General features: G+C 39.4%; 1 protein-coding gene across 1 annotated transcript in view; it reads right to left on the bottom strand.

Moving 5' to 3' along the window:
- The window catches only part of nup205 (nucleoporin 205), a 91771-nt gene that overhangs the window by 56145 nt on the left and 16635 nt on the right, over positions 1 to 18991 (bottom strand). The window contains exons 5-12 of the mRNA XM_060923680.1: positions 16973 to 17132; positions 15468 to 15696; positions 15213 to 15377; positions 9849 to 10024; positions 9626 to 9742; positions 7896 to 8033; positions 7635 to 7785; positions 2324 to 2532 (exon numbers count right to left, since the gene is read on the bottom strand). Of these exons, the coding sequence (XP_060779663.1) occupies positions 2324 to 2532; positions 7635 to 7785; positions 7896 to 8033; positions 9626 to 9742; positions 9849 to 10024; positions 15213 to 15377; positions 15468 to 15696; positions 16973 to 17132 (1345 nt within the window). The remainder of the gene's footprint in view (positions 1 to 2323; positions 2533 to 7634; positions 7786 to 7895; positions 8034 to 9625; positions 9743 to 9848; positions 10025 to 15212; positions 15378 to 15467; positions 15697 to 16972; positions 17133 to 18991) is intronic.

The following is an 18991-nucleotide window of genomic DNA, read 5'->3' as shown; positions in this document are numbered from 1 at the left end:
GCTTCGCCACTCGTTCTTGTGTACCTTTGATAACGCGAGATCAACTGATCGTATCGCAAGATCATGAGTCGCCGTTCTGGTGATTGTAATGCTTAAGCGCAGTGTGCTACTGTTAGACTCATTCCTACATCATGATGACATCGTGGCTCCGCCTCTATTAGAGCCAATGATTTTCCATTTCAAAATCTGGCTTTTTCCGTTTCGGACAATGAAAAATCCCATTTCAATTCCGTTTCACAATTTCAGTTCAAAATTGAACGTTTGGCTCCAATTTAGTAATTCTGGCTGGCATAATTTTACTTGGGTTTCAAAGTATTGCATCTCCAGACACAAATGGTCCTTTGCATGATGAAGTCATTCATTAAAAAAATATATATATATAAAAAAATTACACTGACAGTAGGCTGATAAATTGCATTAATAAAAAAAATTAAAGTGGGATCACAGATTGAGAACTCAAAATACTTTACTTGACATGCTGATAACAGATAAATCAATCTCATAATATCTCAACAAAATATTGAGAGTACTGATAAATTAATATTCAGTAATACTTACTGAGCCTGTAATGACAATACTCATAAATGACTGTTTAAAAATATTACTCTTTTTTTTTTTTCGCGGTCCAAATCCTGCGCTCTGATTGGCTGGCGAGTGGGTCCGTATCCTACGGCACGGACCCCGGTTACGGACCTCTGGCGACTCACTCGTTCACAACAACAAACATAGTAGCATTTTTTTGTCAACATTTATCTTTTTTTTTTTAATAAGATTTATTAATAAGATTATCAAAAATCTTATAAATTTTTGCCAGCATTTCTCAGCATAATAGCATTAACTTTACAGCATGGATAGCGATAATGACAGTGTTCACAGTGAAAGTGAGTTTTACTACCCTGAGGAAGAAAAAATAAAAGAAAACATTTCAGGAGAAAGCTAAAAACCTCTAACTGTTGCTAACGCCGAGCAAAAACATGGCTGAATCCTGAATGACTCAATTTTGTATAAATAGGGGACTACATAGGCGGCAAAATGTAGTTTTTTTCCTGCCATGGAAGTGCACTTGTATACCGAGGAGGAAGCCATTTGCATTACAGCCGTGAAAGAGGATTCAAAATGGCGGCTCGGCTCGGTTTTCCCTTTCGGGCGCTCTCGTTTTCTGTTAGAATTTGGTAAAGAAAATAATAAACATATGACTTACCAGCTTAAGGTCGGTCCGTATGGTGAAATACCGTGACCTCGGCCTTGAATACTGACCTCGGCCCAGAGGGCCTCGCTCAGTACTTTCAAGACCTCGGTCACGGTATTTCACGATACGGCCCTCCCAGCTGGTAAATATATCTCCATCTTTTTTAGTACACCACAAACTCATGAAACAGTGTTTCCTAACAAAACACAGAACACACTCTCAAACAGACTAGAATAGTTTGACTTTGATTGTAATGACAGTCCTGAATATTCCTTGCAGATCAATCATTGAGTGCTCTCAGAGTACCTCGAAACGCTGCTCGATATCGCCATTATGATAGAGCATCATAAGTTGTTTAGTGTTGGTCTCCATGAGACTGAATCTTCTGTCATTTAGAAGATGTTTATGAAGCGCGTGTTTTTGGATTGCAGGTGGTCCTTGCACGTGTCAACCCTGACGAAATCAATGCTGTGGTCACAAAACTTACAAAATAAAATGTCACTGTCACCGTAGAAATCGTCTGGAAATCGCTTCGCACGCTCAGAAGCTGTAACTCTACTGATAGGATGCATTCATTTTTTTCGCGGTCGCCATTCTGGTTGTGACGCGGGGAGCGAATCTGTAAACGAGCAGCTCATTGGCTGGCTAGGTGTGCCACAAGCCAATCACAATCACCGACAAAGCTGCCTTGACCGGAAAGGCATGTCTGCTTGGGCGTTAGCGGCAGTTGCGCAGAAGCCTTCTGCGGCAGTTACACTTTGACACGAGAGCAATGTTGAAAAAACGAATACAAGCACAGATATACTAAAAAAAAAACAAAAAACATTATTTCCAAAAATTCCGTTTGGCAGTCAAAAATCCGTTTCACTATAAAAATTCCGTAATTTCCGTCCGTTTTCCGCGATCGTGGAAAATCATTGGCCCTACCCTATGAGGCAGTAGCCACAAAAATTAAAAATGCCAAATTATTTCCTTGTGGTTGTTGGAGTTATGGTTAGATTTATAATTATTATAGATTTATACAGATTTAGGTGCAGCACTGCAATAATTAACCACATTAATTATTAGGTCAGTGAAATGTCTTCGAGTATTCTATCACGTGAGAGCATGCGCACGCGTGCGTGTGTGTGTTACCCAGGTGATGATAGTGGTGAGCAGTTGGAGGAAAGCAGTCAGCCCCTCCAGCTCTCTCTGCGTGATGCCTCTGATGGGTGGATGGCGATACTGGGTGAAGTCTGCACTGGGAACGTCCCGTCTCAGGTTCTCATTGTACAGCATGAGGGAATGGAACAAGTGCTCCCACGACACTGGGCATCCAGATACACCACCCTGCAATTTCTCTCCTGAAAAACACACACACACACACACACACACTTTACTTTTAACAATATCACACTGTATACACAAAGGCCTAAATAAAGGGGCAAGAGCACTCATTCCTTCTTACCCTGTATTCAGACTAGCAAGTAATAAAGTGATTCATTTTCTATACATCACCTAGACACAAGTCTAGTAAGCATCACATCAACAGACATTAAAGTGACATTTGAAATCAGAGCCTAATCTAGGAATTTGAAAATAGGGGACAGATCCCTCACTAGTTGTAGAAACAGGGGACAGAAAATATTAACATGGGTAAAAATATCCCTCATTTGTTCCAGTTAGTGGGGACAGAAAAATAAGTAATACATTGGTAGATATTTTCAAGAGTACATCTATAAACAGAACAGGTTTATTAATCTTTACTTTTAGAATATCATTAACATAATACTAAATTGAACTTTCAACAAGAAAAATTAAACAAATTACTCAAAAAAAACCCGAGCAATCATGTAGAATATAAAAGATTACCAGGACTACAAAAATGCAGAAAAATAGGCTTTACTTATCCAAATGCACCTGTTGGTTCAAAAGTTAAAGTGCAGAGAACCTCACAGCACAACATGAAGTTACCTTAAAATATAATATAAATGCCTCAGCTTTCATGTAAGAAAAAACACTATTAATACTAGTACTGTGTGCAGGCAGTCTCTCCTGAAGACTAAATTAAACAATAATTATAAACTAATAAAATAAATGGCTCAGGCTTCATGGAAGAAAAAAAACAATTTGAACAGAATCTCACAGTATGATGCTGAAGCTGCCTAAACAATGGGAAATAAAATACCATTTTGGCAAAAATGTTGGCATCCATTAATTTTTAAGTAAAAAAAAATAAAGTGCACACAGTGCTTCACTGTAAACATAACACACTTTCAGTAACAGAATTTAAGCCTATTCATGCAATGTTGCCAGATACTGCTGGCGTTTTCCAGCCTAAATATGTTCAAAACCCGCCAAAATGCACTTAAAACCGCCCAATCTGGCAACACTGCGCACATGCTGCTTCTCTTGAACGTATACACGGAAGTAAGGCGGAAGGTAGTTTGTCGACGTCACTGCAAGACGACACCAACGATTGGTCAAATTTGCGGGAAAGTTGCAGTGATTGGATAGAATTGCAACGCCGCCCTGAATTCGCGGGGATTGGTTGAATTTGCGTTGATGTTGCAAATCGCGAAATCCTGGAGGCTCTGAATGTTATGTTTGGATGAGACAGAACGATATGCCATGTGCTTTTGGGTATTTTTAAAACACTTCACACACGATTGGTTGAGATACACTGTCTTCCGGTTCAGTGACCAATGATGTAATAGTTCACAAAACTGTTTTACCCGCTAAATAAACCATTCGGAATACTTCGGTCCTTTCCGATATTTTCCGATTGGTGTGTAAACAACGCTATATTTACCGCAGTGCTTGCTAGCGGGTGCTGACAAATTGATACGCACAAGATTCAGTAAAACGCGACTACACGCTCTCTACTTATAAATGCGTGACAAAATTAATAGGTACGCGATATCACTCTCGCGCCCAAAAAGTGGATGTGCGACAGACAGATAAAAAACGCGTATTATCGCGTATTACGCGCCCTAGATTAGGCTCTGGAAATGATATTTCCTCAAATTATATGAAAATTAGTTAAGACAGGGCGCAGTTATAAATTTCATACTCTCTAGTAAATTCCATGATCAATCATTCCCATGCAAACGGATGTCAAATCCCACATTTCTACACTCTTCAGTTCCTACAATTGTGTACTTCCAATTCAAAAACGGAACAAAACCAGATATGCACAGTTTTAACCACAATCCTTTTTTGACTGATTGATAAAACAGTAACACGATGCTTTGTATAAAGATGAAAGTGGAGCAAAGAAAAAAAAATCCTGAACTTTTGAAAGTCAAACTAAGATTCTAGTGCATTTTAGTGCTTATTTTCCCTAAAACAAGTTATAACTTTTAAGCCTTTTTCTTTCATGTACATTAATGATTAACATGTCAAAAATATCAAATTTAATTCCCCTGGTTAATGAGTAATTTTCAGGAGTGCATTTAGAAAACGCGGTGATTTTCCTGCTACGCAGTTCATTACTTTGAAAAAAAATATCAGACAGTTGAAGGTAAACTCAGCAAAATCCCAAAACAGTGCTGTTAAAAAGTAAAGGTCTGTTAGAGTTTCTAAAGCTTTCAGGTTTCAGTGTTGGGGACACTGAGCCTCGTTTATCAATCTTTTAGCAGAGTTGTGCGTTTGCAGAAGCTAAAGTGAACTAAACATTTCCAATTCATATTTATGCGAGTTGAAGCCAATTGTTTACATTAGTTCGTATTGTCTGTAAATTTAAACACACCAATGAATACCAAATTTCTCATGTAAATCAGGGGCGTAGCTAGGATTTTTCAGGTGCGTGTGTGTGTGTCACACACTGACTGGCAGCCTGAGTGCATTATGTAACAAAAAATAAATTACCATTGTTAGTTTTAGGCAGCTTAGAAACCGGCTCTTCCAATATGGGTTGTTTTACAATCAGGGTACAAAGTTTGTGTCACAGGGGTCCAAAATTCAAATTGATTCAAACTGGTTTAAAAAAAAACCCATCAAATCTGCACTTTTGGAAATTAATACACATATGAACATAGGCATGTGTAATAGTTTGTATTATAACAAGATTAAGTGTCGCTTTAAGCAGGGCTGGGAGAAACAAATGAAGTGATTCTCGGAGAGGACTTTTTTTTTTTTTGACAATTCAGAATCCACTACTGCCATAGTGCTTTTAAATATAAGGCTGTAAGCTTTGTGTTAGTTGTCTCTAATATTTATGTCCCAATATCTTGACCACATTTTAGGAAATAATGAAAATAATCATTTTAGATATGTTATTTCATATTGAAAAATTAGCTGTCTCGGAGAGGGCATTTTTTTTGACACAGTTACATACTAATTTGATCAAAATAGTCTGAAAACTTACTGGCATTCAACATGAAAACTTAACGATGTTTCCAATGATATGGAACCAAATATGTGTTTTATGGTATAAAGAATGATTTAAGTGCATCCCTTTTGGAGCTACCTGTGGTCAAAAAAAGCACTTTTTCTAAATGACACAAGTAATTTTGCTAAATATGACATATATTGCCTGACATTCACCAAAAATAACGTTATCATCAAATTTTTTTTTGCATGGTAAATAGAGCTATCACACGGCTACAATAAACAACCAAGTTTATTTAGTCAAGCCTTTTGATATTGAAGAGAATAAGTGTTAAATGTGATTTTTAGCTTGCGTACCCTGATTGTAAAACAACCCACATTGCTGCTTCTTCCACGTTTTCTTGATGATGTGTTCTAGAAACGGCACTAAAACTTAGCTTCGAAGCCACAAAATACAACTTTGATGGAAAAAAATATAATAAATTGCTTACCTGTCTTCACGTCGAAAGAAGGAGGAAAGTTTTGCTTGTTTCGACATGGCGAATTATTAACACACGAGGAAATACTTATAATTCGCAACTAAAAAGACTGCAGCTACACTGGCAGCTTGACCACGCTTTCTAGTGCGATTGTGTTGCGCTTGCGCAGAACGGTGTCAGTCCTGCGCGCCTTAGCTCGTGTGCGTGCCTTGGGCACGCCAGCCTAACAAGCTCCAGCACACGCGCTGTTAACAAAGAACACCTGTCTTTAATCAATGAACTATGTTTGGGCTATTTAAGGACTGCGCCCAAGCAAGGACGATGCGAAGTATTACACCGCGTCTAGGAACGCGAAAAATCCGAAAAATACATTTCTCCATTCGGAAAACCGGAGATTTTCAAGAGTTTGGTCAAATAGACTTTCATCTATATTTGTAGAAAACTGTACAGTAGTTCTAGGGTTACTAATCACACATGGGTATGTGTATATGTATGTACAGTATATATGTATTGTATGTGTGTATATATGCATAAGTATTTGTATATATATATATATATATATATATATATATATATATATATATATATATATATATGATTTGATTTGGGCGATATTAGACCATGTTGGTATGTTTTGTTTTGTTGTCGATTTTGCTTTCTTTTGTATATATAGTTTATTATGGTGGAAAGTGATGTTTGATTAAACGGTGGTATAGAGGGTTAGGATTTGATAAGTTATTTACTTCTTCCTAATCCTTTACGAACACTATTATATTATTGCCTTGTGGCTACACTACTCTGTTTATGACGATGTTTTGATGACTGCCTTTTTTATTTTTAGTTTGTTTTTATATCTTCTTTACTGTTCGGAATAAAGCAAATCAATCAGTCAAAAAATCAATCACAGTGCTCTTGAATTGACGATCCTGATCGTTCAGTACGTGTTAATGAAGCAGCTCTGGCTACAAGGCAAATCACAGGTTCATACAAATGCTCTTGTTTTAAAATTGTTTCTATAGTAACAGCATAAATAAGGACGCCTGTGATGGATGCGGCAAATAAACAAATGTAAAAACATGAGTATATATGGTATTTGAATGGTGAAGATATCTGAAGAGATTATTTAGCATTTTTGGAAAGAGTCTCCGGTGTCAGAGCTTTGAACCCATCAGAGATAAAACTTTTCCAGCATGTTTTTTTTAAGAACAGAGGACTTTGTGGTTTTTCCGTAACATGACAAGCTGCATGGTGTGTTGTACTTAATAAATAAATAACGGTTAGTAGTGGCAAATTGCGAAGAGAAATAAAACACCACAGGCTGCTACTGGAGGTAATTATAACTGTGCTTGGTCTCAGGGTTACAGCACATCACTCCATCGTTGATTCCCTGTTCCCTGTAACAGCTGTTCTTAACTGATAAAAGCCTCTACACACTCACTAAAGACAAGCTGGGAATGAGATCACCAACCTGCCTTGTGCTAACGTGAACATTTAGTAAATGAGCTACGTGCATGTATAGCAACTGAAACCTCAGTATGCCGAAACCTGATGGCGAAGTTGCACAATCTCGACAACAGTTATGCCACTGGGATTACTTTAAAACACCACCAATGGCGCTGACTTCATGCACATTATGGACCTGCAGTGATGTTTACCGTGTGGCGCTCCATTGGACTTGAGCAGGCTGAAGCAGTAGTGAGAACACTGTGGCCCGTTGGCAAGCCCTTTCAACATACGCAAGTAGGGGATATACAAAGTGGCAGGCAGCAGGTCCCCCATCTGACGGACAAACTTGGAGAGGACCACCTGTGCAACACACGCATTTTATAAGCTCAAAACTGCATCGCTCATCATTACTGTCTACAGACTGGTTAAAACACTTACTAAAACAAAACCAAACACAAAAATAGACACACCTGTTTGTGAGGGGGCCTCTGTAGGGCCACGCCTAGAAATGATCCTGTAAGTGATGTGTGCTGCAAGGATTCTGATGGACACCAGAACTCCACAGCTAACTCCAACCCAAAGGAGTCCTTACTGTAGAACTCGCCAATCTGACAAATACCAAAACACACACACACTTTTTTTTTTTTTAAATTTAGGCAGCACAACACAGTACTTGAAGAATTGCGAATCAAATTTCCCCAACGTATCACACAGAAATGCGATGCAAAAAGTTGGCCAACTTCTCTAAGAAAATTATAAGCTTTGCTTATAACATTCCCAGGGTCACTGGGTTAGTCAGTCGCTTATTGTCCAGCAGGGGATGGATGAATTAATAAATAAATGGAATAATAATAATAATAATAATAATAATAATAATGACAGTTTTCTGCAATCGCGGTAAACGGACGGAAAACACGGAATCCAGTATTTGAAACGGAAATATCCAAAAAGTTTATTTGCACACCTTAAAACTAAATATTTTGCATAAAATAAGCCATTACAGTGTCGGACTTCGCCTTAGCGCATTATAACGTTTAAGCATAAATAGCATTATTCATGAAACTTAGAAGAACACCAAAACCTTTTCTAACATTACTCAGACCTCTTGATCACAAAATTAGCTTAAAAATGAGGGCTCAAACAGATGACCTTCCTAGCTGGATATGAGTAATGTGTAATGACCAAAACTGGGTCTTAAAGCTTGCTGTAGTAGTTGTACCATTACATCTGCATATTAGCACAATGATATAAAAGCTCACTGCAATAAAACATGGTTGTAAACTTGTCATAAGACTCATGTCTTTATTTTCTGTCATTTGCACATTTATTACTTATTTATTACTTATTTATACACACACAAAAAAAAAGGCAACACAAAATTTTGGAATAGCTACACAAATAAATAAATAAATAAATAAATAGAGGGGTTTTTTTTCCGCGGTCCGGTTTCCATCAAATCCAGCGCTCTGACTGGCTCGCAAGCGGGTCCGTATCCTACGGTACAGACCCCAGTTACGGACCTCTGGCGACTCGCTCATTCACAACAACAAACATAGTAGCAATTTTTGTCAACATTTATCTTTTTTATAAGATTTATTTATAAGATTTTTATCAAAAATTTTATACATTTTTGCCAGCATTTCTCAGCATAATAGCATTAATTTTACAGCATGGACAGCGATAACGACAGTGTTCACAGCGAAAGCGAGTTTTACTACCCTGAGGAAGAAGAAATAAAAGAAAACATTTCAGGAGAAAACTAAAAACCTCTAACCGCTGCTAACACCGAGCAAAAACATGGCTGAATCCTGAATGACTCCTATTTGTATAAATAGGGCACTACATAGGCGGCAAAATGTAGTTTTTTTGCTGCCATGGAAGTGCACTTGTATACCGAGGAGGAAGCCATTTGCATTACAGCCGTGAATGAGGATTCAAAATGGCGGCTCGGCTCGGTTTTCCCTTTTGGGCGCTCTCGTTTTCTGTTAGAATTTGGGAAAGAAAATAATAAATATATTAATTTACCAGCTTAAGGTCGGTCCGTATGGTGAAATACCGTGACCTCGGCCTTGAATACTGACCTCGGCCCAGAGGGGCTCGCTCAGTACTTTCAAGACCTCGGTCACGGTACTTCACGATATGGACCTCCCAGCTGGTAAATAACATATACATCTTGAAAGCCGAACACCACTCATCATACCAGTATCATAAGGTGCTCCAGGTCTTTCCGCAGAGAAGATGGAGGCTCGCTGCCCATCTGCATTGCCATGTGGATCAGTCGAGCATCTTCATCAGCACGGTTACGCAACTGCTTCACCTGAACACAGCCATTTCACACATCATCTCAATTTATACATGCTTTATGAGAGTGACGTTAACACACACACACACAACAGGTATAAATCTTTCACTCTTGTGCATACCTTCATGGGCATGAGAGCTAGGAAATCAGTGATAAGGGCATGAAGTCGCCGAGTGTAAAACTCCTCCTGGCAGAAGCCTTCACTTGCCAGAACGCCCTCTGTCAGGAAGAGGAAGACTCCTCCCAAAACTGCCTGATCAGCCAGTGCTTCATCTGCCTCAGTGAACTCTACAAGTGCTGAGGAGGCAACAGTAACATTACCATAAAGGAGTTAACCTCACACTCCTAACAATACTGAAAAAAATCTTTACTGGGAAACATAGGGGTGGGTGACATACCCAGAATTTTACATCACAATATTTTTCAAAAATATTGAATGAAAATACCATGTCGACACATTTTTATTAAACACGAGCTTAAAAAAAAAAAGCCCAAAAAACTCAAGTTTAAAGTAACAGAAGAGTTTTAGATATTTAAGGCATCATTTGTTCAAGTAACAAAAATCTTGTAAATGGCAATGAAACATAACTAGGAATTTACCATTAAATTTTGGAGAATTTAATTTAATTTGGGAATTTACCATTCAACTAACTAAAGTACAAAATATACACACATACAGTAAATTTCTGTAGCAATTATACCTCTTTGTGCAACCTAATTACAGTGCAATATACATTTCAACACGCTGGTTACAGTGCGATATATTTCTTGTGTGCAATATATTTATACATATTCTACGGTATACAGTGGGGCAAAAAAGTATTGTCAGCCACCAATTGTGCAAGTTCTCCCACTTAAAAAGATGAGAGAGGCCTGCAATTTTCATCACAGGTACACTTCAACTATGAGAGACAGAATGGGGGGAAAGAATCCAGGAAATCACATTGTAGGATTTTTAATGAATTAATTGGTAAATTCCTCGGTAAAATAAGTATTTGGTCACCTACAAACAAGCAAGATTTCTGGCTCTCACAGACCTGTAACAACTTCTTTAAGAGGCTCCTCTGTCCTCCACTCGTTACCTGTATTAATGGCACCTGTTTGAACTCGTTATCAGTATAAAAGACACCTGTCCACAACCTCAAACAGTCACACTCCAAACTCCACTATGGCCAAGACCAAAGAGCTGTCAAAGGACACCAGAAACAAAATTGTAGACCTGCACCAGGCTGGGAAGACTGTATCTGCAATAGGTAAGCAGCTTGGTGTGAAGAAATCAACTGTGGGAGCAATTATTAGAAAATGGAAGACATACAAGACCACTGATAATCTCCCTCGATCTGGGGCTCCACGCAAGATCTCACCCCGTGGGGTCAAAATGATCACAAGAACGGTGAGCAAAAATCCCAGAACCACACGGGGGGACCTAGTGAATGACCTGCAGAGAGCTTGGACCAAAGTAACAAAGGCTACCATCAGTAACACTACGCTGCCAGGGACTCAAATCCTGCAGTGCCAGACGTGTCCCCCTGCTTAAGCCAGTATACTGTATGTCCAGGCCCGTCTGAAGTTTGCTAGAGAGCATTTGGATGATCCAGAAGAGGATTGGGAGAATGTCATATGGTCAGATGAAACCAAAATAGAACTTTTTGGTAAAAACTCAACTTGTCATGTTTGGAGGAGAAAGAATGCTGAGTTGCATCCAAAGAACACCATACCTACTGTGGAGCATGGGGGTGGAAACATCATGCTTTGGGGCTGTTTTTCTGCAAAGGGACCAGGACGACTGATCCGTGTAAAGGAAAGAATGAATGGGGCCATGTATCGTGAGGTTTTGAGTGAAAACCTCCTTCCATCAGCAAGGGCATTGAAGATGAAACGTGGCTGGGTCTTTCAGCATGACAATGATCCCAAACACACCGCCCGGGCAACAAAGGAGTGGCTTCGTAAGAAGCATTTCAAGGTCCTGGAGTGGCCTAGCCAGTCTCCAGATCTCAACCCCATAGAAAAGTATTGAGATGAACTTTTGTTATTGACCAAATTCTTATTTTCCACCATAATTTGCAAATAAATTCTTTAAAAATCAGACAATGTGATTTTCTAGATTTTTTTTCTCATTTTGTCTCTCATAGTTGAGGTATACCTATGATGAAAATTACAGGCCTCTCTCATCTTTTTAAATGGGAGAACTTGCACAATTGGTGACTGACTAAATACTTTTTTGCCCCACTGTATATTGTGCTTATTCTATCCACATTCACTGGATATGAGCAATCACGCGCTCTGATTGGCTACTCTACTACTAGGATATCAGCTCATATACCATGAGTAGAGAAAAACAAAATGGCAGAGTGCATCAAGTCAGATATACCACTTTATCAAGTATTTAAAAGAAACAGAAATAGCTGAAAAAAAATGCAGTGCGCTTCAAAAAAAATGTAATATGTCACAATCTAATAACTTTGCCAATTCTTGTTCAACTGACCTCAAATTTTAACAGCGTGTGTGGAAACAGGTCAAAATTTTCTGTTTTTTGTTTTGATCTTTTTAGGTATAGAAATGCCGTTCGCTGGAAAAGAAAAGGCGCTGGGTGTGTTAGAGTGCGCTCGAACACAGTCGAACAAGACTGTGCAGCGTGTATTTATGAGAGAATTCTCTGAAAATGCACCAACTGCAATGCAGATTTGGACACGGCACAAAAAGTTCAAAGAGGAAGGCTGTGTGTGTGTCTCAGGTGGCGCACATCCTGAAAATTTGTGAAATTGTTCATGGATCCCACATACCTCTGAATTTCTCGTTCAGATTTTGAGGAATAAATCTTCTTTTGCTCAACATTAAGCCTGTTCGGTTTCATCTGCCAAGACTATGAAGTTTCTGGGATATTTACATCTCAAATAATAAAGTTTTTGAAACACCCTATATAGTCCCCCCCCATATCGCCTGCGCCACACTCCAGCCCAGTTGGTGGCAGTAATGTACCTTTAAGCTGGTTTGCCAATCACCAAAAAAACCCTAAAAAAAGAAGAAGAAAATGGCGGTGCGTGTTACTGAACCAGCCGAAGACGAAATAAATACTCTACTTGAAACCAAAGCCACCAAAAATTAAAAAGTATTTGATGGTAAGAACATATCGGGGGTTTTTTCAATACATTATAGAATTTTTTTCACAAATTGCTCCTGTCATTTTGCCGGTTTGTTTACATTCCAAGCAGAAATTATTCTGTCAGACGTTTTGTATAAAGGTTTTATTTATCAAATTTGCAGAAAATAAAAATGCGCCGTTTCTCAAAATCCAGTGAATGTGGATAGAATGAAACAGTTATTCCACTCAACCTCATCATACATGGCTTATAGCTGACTCGGCACAACGCGCCTTGTCGGCTATCAGCTCATGTATGACCCGATTTCGTGGAAGAACTTAAATATTGCAGATATGAAAATAAGAATGTGATGAAGTGCTCTGCAGAACATACACAATATGCAGAATACACACACACAGTATATACAGTGTATGTTCTGCAGAGCACTTCATCACATTCTTATTTTTATTATATTCTATTTTACTCCCTCCCCCCTTTTTTTTAACCACTCCCCCCCAGCTATCCTCACGACCTACGGAGCATTGCAATAAGCATTTCAATGCATGTTGTACTCTGTATGATTGTGTATGTGACCAATACATTTTTATTCAAATATTTATTTTAGAAGGTAATGAGCAATTTAAAGGAGATACGCAGAGCCATGGCCTCACTTTCGTTTATAAACGCCTTGAGAGCTCAAGAACGGCACAGGAATAGTTTTAAATGTTAACAATAAATCTAATATAGTAATTTTTACGATTAAAGTGATTTATATAGGTAGCGGTCTGAGTGAATGACCTTGACGTCCATAACGTCACAGCAGGAAGTCTATCGGTCTCGTCGCCATTTCCGCTATACTAAAACACAGAGCTGACTGCAACTCCGATCCTCCATTTTGAGCTAATTTATCGCCATGCCACGTAGCTGTGTTTTTGCCTGGTGCAGCAACACGACAGAAGGTGGATTTACATTGCATTCATGGCCCAAGAATGTTCAAACTGCAAAGATTTGGACGCGTTTTGCAAGAAGTCCACGGGCACATTGGACGGCTACGAAGTGGTCTCTCCTCTGCTCTGCACATTTTACTGAAGACTCGTACGAGACCTCTGATCTGTTAAGGAGCGTTGGCTATAAGCCCGTATTGAAAGAGGCTGCAGTATCAACAATTAAAGAAAACAACAAGAAAAGGAAAAGTATTTATTTTATTTACTTATAAAAAGGAAAGCGAGTTCAGTTGCACCAGTCCTCCCGGAGCGTGAGCCGAGGGTTGTTGCTAAAACCCGGGACGGAACATATCGCTCGGGCAGTGACCTCCCCACGGTTGTTGCTAAAACCGGTGACGTCCCGTTCCATCCCGGGTTTTAGTAATTGCCTGAGCCGAGCAGCAATGGCGGAGTACTCAGTATGGAGAAAAGGGAGAATGAGTGGAGCAGTGGTCTGATTTCTAAACTGGATATTGCTGCCATCTCTCCCTTACGTGGAAGAAGCAAACGAACGGAGAACTGAACGAACAACTGAAAGTCAGATTGTTTCAAAACAATCGGCCACAAGATCGGCCTTCAAGAAGTGAGAACACAGACGGGTAAGCACAGACTCTCATTTGGATACAAAACAACACGTTGTTTACCTGCATTTAGATTAATCCATGTAACTTGTATTGTGTGTTGAAGTTAGCGGTATAAGATTATTTAATTTGCTTCAGAATGTGATTGTCTCAGTTCATCTGATTATTTAATTAGCCTTTTACGTTTTATCAGTGAAAATGCATGCATGTACATGTATGCTGCAGAAGTTATAGCACCTATCCTGTTTTAATGAGAGTCAAGCCACAATCAGTGAAGTCAAATCAGTCTTAGTTGAGTGAGTCAGTAACGCTATTTCTTACTTTCACCATAAATTTTTATTTATATGACTTTGGTCTATAGCTGTCAAAGGTCTCGGCCTTAAAACCGGTTCCCGCTGTGACGTCACGCACTCAGGGCTGGCTGGCTCAGCGGGGCAGCTCGAACGCTAACTTTGCAGTCGATTTTAACTCTCGAAAATATACATTTTTAAATTCCCATTTATGCAGCATACAAGAGTCAAGGATGGAGATACTATCCACTCAGAAATTTATTTAAAAATAAAGGATCTGCGTATCAGCTTTAAAGTCCTTCATATCAGACTACACCACATGGCTGTACATACAGCAGTTTAATGGCAAACTGATTTAAAAGACAAATATATACATGGCCTAAGTAGTTATGCTTAAACAGATATTTAACAAAAATTTTGACAAGTATTTAAAAAAAAAAAAGTATTGCATCCCAATAGAGCAGCCATTGCTTGTCATGGCCGTTTAATTTGTTCAGTAATGTGACGCATTATTAAATTATTCACAGTTACTGTGAAACGTGTTTACATACCTGCACCTTGAGGGAGCTGTGATAGCGCTCGGAGTGAGAGTGCCCACGCCAGCCTCACCAACGCCTGCAGCCCGGGCAGCTTCCACGTCCCATCCTGCATCACCCGACTGTGCACATCACTCACATACTGCCTGTTTGTCACAAGGGGCAGGGCCTGGAGCAAGTCTAACACACACACACACAAGTAATAAGGGACTTTTGGATTTCACACACAGTCAGGTAAATCTCTCGTCAAGTAAAAGTTACACGAGATACCATCTCTGTCTTCAGTGCCTTGCTCCAAAAAACTGACATCGAAGCAGTAGAGCAATGCCATGACCAACGCAAGGTTCACACTATCCAACGAGCCATCGGCTTCTGCGGTTACGGTCTCTAGATGGCCAATAAGAGCGAGTGTATCATCTTTACTCAGAGACGACTGACATGTCCATGCAAACAGACACTCAGCCAGAGACTGGCGACACTCTTTGATGAGATCAGACACCTGTAGAAGATAAAGATTCTATAGTTACACTCAAACTGGAATGCTGTTACAGCCTTAATAACAGCCTTCTATTACTTCCTGAATCAAAATCTAACAGTTTCCATGAAAAAAAAAAATTATCATCATAACTGATCAACAATTAACCGTGTCCGAAATCGCTCACTAGTTCACGACTCCCTACTCAGGGAATTACTATATAGAGGACTGTATAGTGAGCTCATTGATTAAAAAAAAAAAAGTCTTCGGACACTACTCCGTCGCGCTGGTATTTACGTCATTACTGTCGCACAATTAAAACGTGCCAGATCAGTCGGCTGGCGGGTTTTCAAAATAATAAAAACATGCACGTATTTTTGTGATAAATCCATATTACACTAACGTTCAAAAGTTTGGGGTCACTTTGAAATGTCCTTATTTTTGAAAGAAAAGCACTGTTCTTTTCAATGAAGATCACTTTAAACTAATCAGAAATCCACTCTATACATTGCTAATGTGGTAAATGACTATTCTAGCTGCAAATGTCTGGTTTTTGGTGCAATATCTCCATAGGTGTACAGAGGCCCATTTCCAGCAACTATCACTCCAGTGTTCTAATGGTACAATGTGTTTGCTCGTTGCCTCAGAAGGCTAATGGATGATTAGAAAACCCTTGTACAATCATGTTAGCACAGCTGAAAACAGTTGAGCTCTTTAGAGAAGCTATAAAACTGACCTTCCTTTGAGCAGATTGAGTTTCTGGAGCATCACATTTGTGGGCTCGATTAAATGCTCAAAATGGCCAGAAAAATGTCTTGACTATATTTTCTATTCAGTTTACAACTTATGGTGGTAAATAAAAGTGTGACTTTTCATGGAAAACACTAAATTGTCTGGGTGACCCCAAACTTTTGAACGGTAGTGTATACGGAGCGCATTTCCCACATTAATCAATACAAAGTTCCTGCATCTTTCAGTTCCTTTAAATCAAGGCTGAATACTTTCTTCTTTGCTGCTGCCTTTTATTAATCAAATTTTAGACTTTTAATCTGATTTCTTTCAGCACGACCGCAATGCATGATGGGATCTATTGCTTGGTTAGTGCCCATCGGTTGTACACTACTTTTCGTCATGCATTGTGGGATACTTTGAGTGCACTATATAGGGTGTAAATAATCCTTACTAAGGTTTCGGACAGCACTACAAAATGGCGTCCCCACTATATAGTGCCCTATACAGTGAGTAGGGAGCGATTTCGGACACGGTAAGAAAATGTACGGAAAAACATTCGGCTTCTCACTTCTTTCCTGTGTTTCTCATTGCCAAGGCCTCGCTCCTTCTGCAGCTTCTCAAACTCGCGTGTCACGCTGATTTCTGACACCAGGTTTAGAATTTGCTTAGTCAAACCCTGGTTCATCAGCTCATCTGTGAAGCGTGTAGTGAAGTTAACCAGATCCGCACTAGGAGAGAGATTAAGAAAGACCAGAGATACAAAAACATGCTTTCAAGTTGAAATATCAGAAACAAACAAGGAGCTAAGAAGAATGGCAGGGGGGGACTCAGTAATTCCTCTACCATTATACCCCCACCCCTCGACAAAGGGAAAAAAATTAAAATTAAAATTAAACAAAAAAAACCCACACAATAGGAGTGCAGTTTTATTGTAAAAACTGTTCTAAATATTGTACTAGAAATAAATGTGAAGACTTAAACATGACTCCTTTAACTGTTTGTCCAAGTCCAAATGCTGTGTAACAGGAGCCACAGGAAAAGGTCCTGCAGGTGACCATCCTCTTCCAGCACCTCCCAACCAGTAAACTTAGGGGAAACACCGGACAACGCACCCAGTGTTCTCCACGGGCGCTTTTAAAGTGGCGCACTGCCACGTTATAATTCTGGCCCGCCGCCCTTCCCTTGGCCAAAAAAAAAAGGTAACTTCATCAGTATACACCAAATAAATCGTAAAGTATTCGCTTTATTATAATTCCGTAACTACTGAACATGCAGAAGACCATTAAACGAATGCGTACGGGGCGACCTGAAGTGGCCACGCGATTGCAATAGAAAACCATCCAGCTGGCTGCAGACAGATTGTGACCCAGAGCTCTGCAGATTGAGGTCCATCCCTGCGTTACACTACGCCGCACCACGTTACACTATACTGACACATACAGTTGTGCTCATAAGTTTATATACCCTGGCAGAATTTTTGCTTTCTTGGCCTTTTTTCAGAGAATATGAATGATAACTCAAAAACTTTTTTCCCCACTCATGGTTAGTGGTTGGGTGAAGCCATTTATTGATAAACAACTGTTTTCTATTTTTAAATCATAATGACAACAAAAAAAAATCCAAATGACCCTGATCAAAAAAGTTTACATACCCCAGTTCTTAATACCGTGTATTGCTCCCTCTAACATCAATGACAGCCTGAAGTCTTTTGTGGTAGTTGTGGATGAGGCTCTTTATTTTCTCAGATGGTAAAGCTGCCCATTCTTCTTGGCAAAAAGCCTCCAGTTCCTGTAAATTCCTGGGCTGTCTTGCATGAACTGCGCGCTTGAGATATCCCCAGAGTGGCTCAATGATATCGTGGTCAGGAGACTGAGATGGCCACTCCAGAACCTTCACTTTGTTCTGCTGTAGCCAATGACAGGTCGACTTGGCCTTGTGTTTTGGATCGTTGTCATGTTGGAACGTCCAAGTACGTCTCATGCGGAGCTTCCGGGCTGATCAGTGCAAATTTGCCTCCAATATTTGCTGATAACATGGTGCATTCATCTTTCCTTCAACTTTGACCAAGTTTCCTGTGCCTTTGTAGCTCACACATCCCCAAAACATCAGCGATCCACCTCCGTGCTTTACAGTAGGAATGGTGTTCCTTTCATCATAGGCCTTGTTGACACCTCTCCAAATGTAACGTTTATGGTTGTGGCCAAAAAGTTCAATTTTGGTCTCATCACTCCAAATTACCTTGTTCCAGAAGTTTTGAGACTTGTCTCTGTGCTGTTTGGCGTAAATTTTTGTTGGTCTACCTGACCGTGGTTTGGTTTTAACAGAACCCCTGATTTTCCATTTGTTAATCACAGTTTGAACACTGCTGACTGGCACAGAGATGCCTACCCCAAATTTTGAATTTCAGTATTCTTGAAAACATTTTTCAGTATTTTGGAATGACTTTCAGTAACATTAATTTATGCGCATTTCCATTATAAAGAGGTATATATACACACCAATATGTTTAACATTTAAATTATTAAAAAGTACTGTTTTGTGTGAATTGAATAAACAAAACGCGAGCAGCCATCTCAATTGAATTTCC

The sequence above is a fragment of the Neoarius graeffei genome, chromosome 6 (assembly GCF_027579695.1).
Source record: "Neoarius graeffei isolate fNeoGra1 chromosome 6, fNeoGra1.pri, whole genome shotgun sequence".
Lineage (NCBI taxonomy): Eukaryota > Metazoa > Chordata > Actinopteri > Siluriformes > Ariidae > Neoarius > Neoarius graeffei.
The sequence above is the reverse complement of the archived record's forward strand: the minus strand, read 5'-3'. Positions and strand labels throughout refer to the sequence as shown.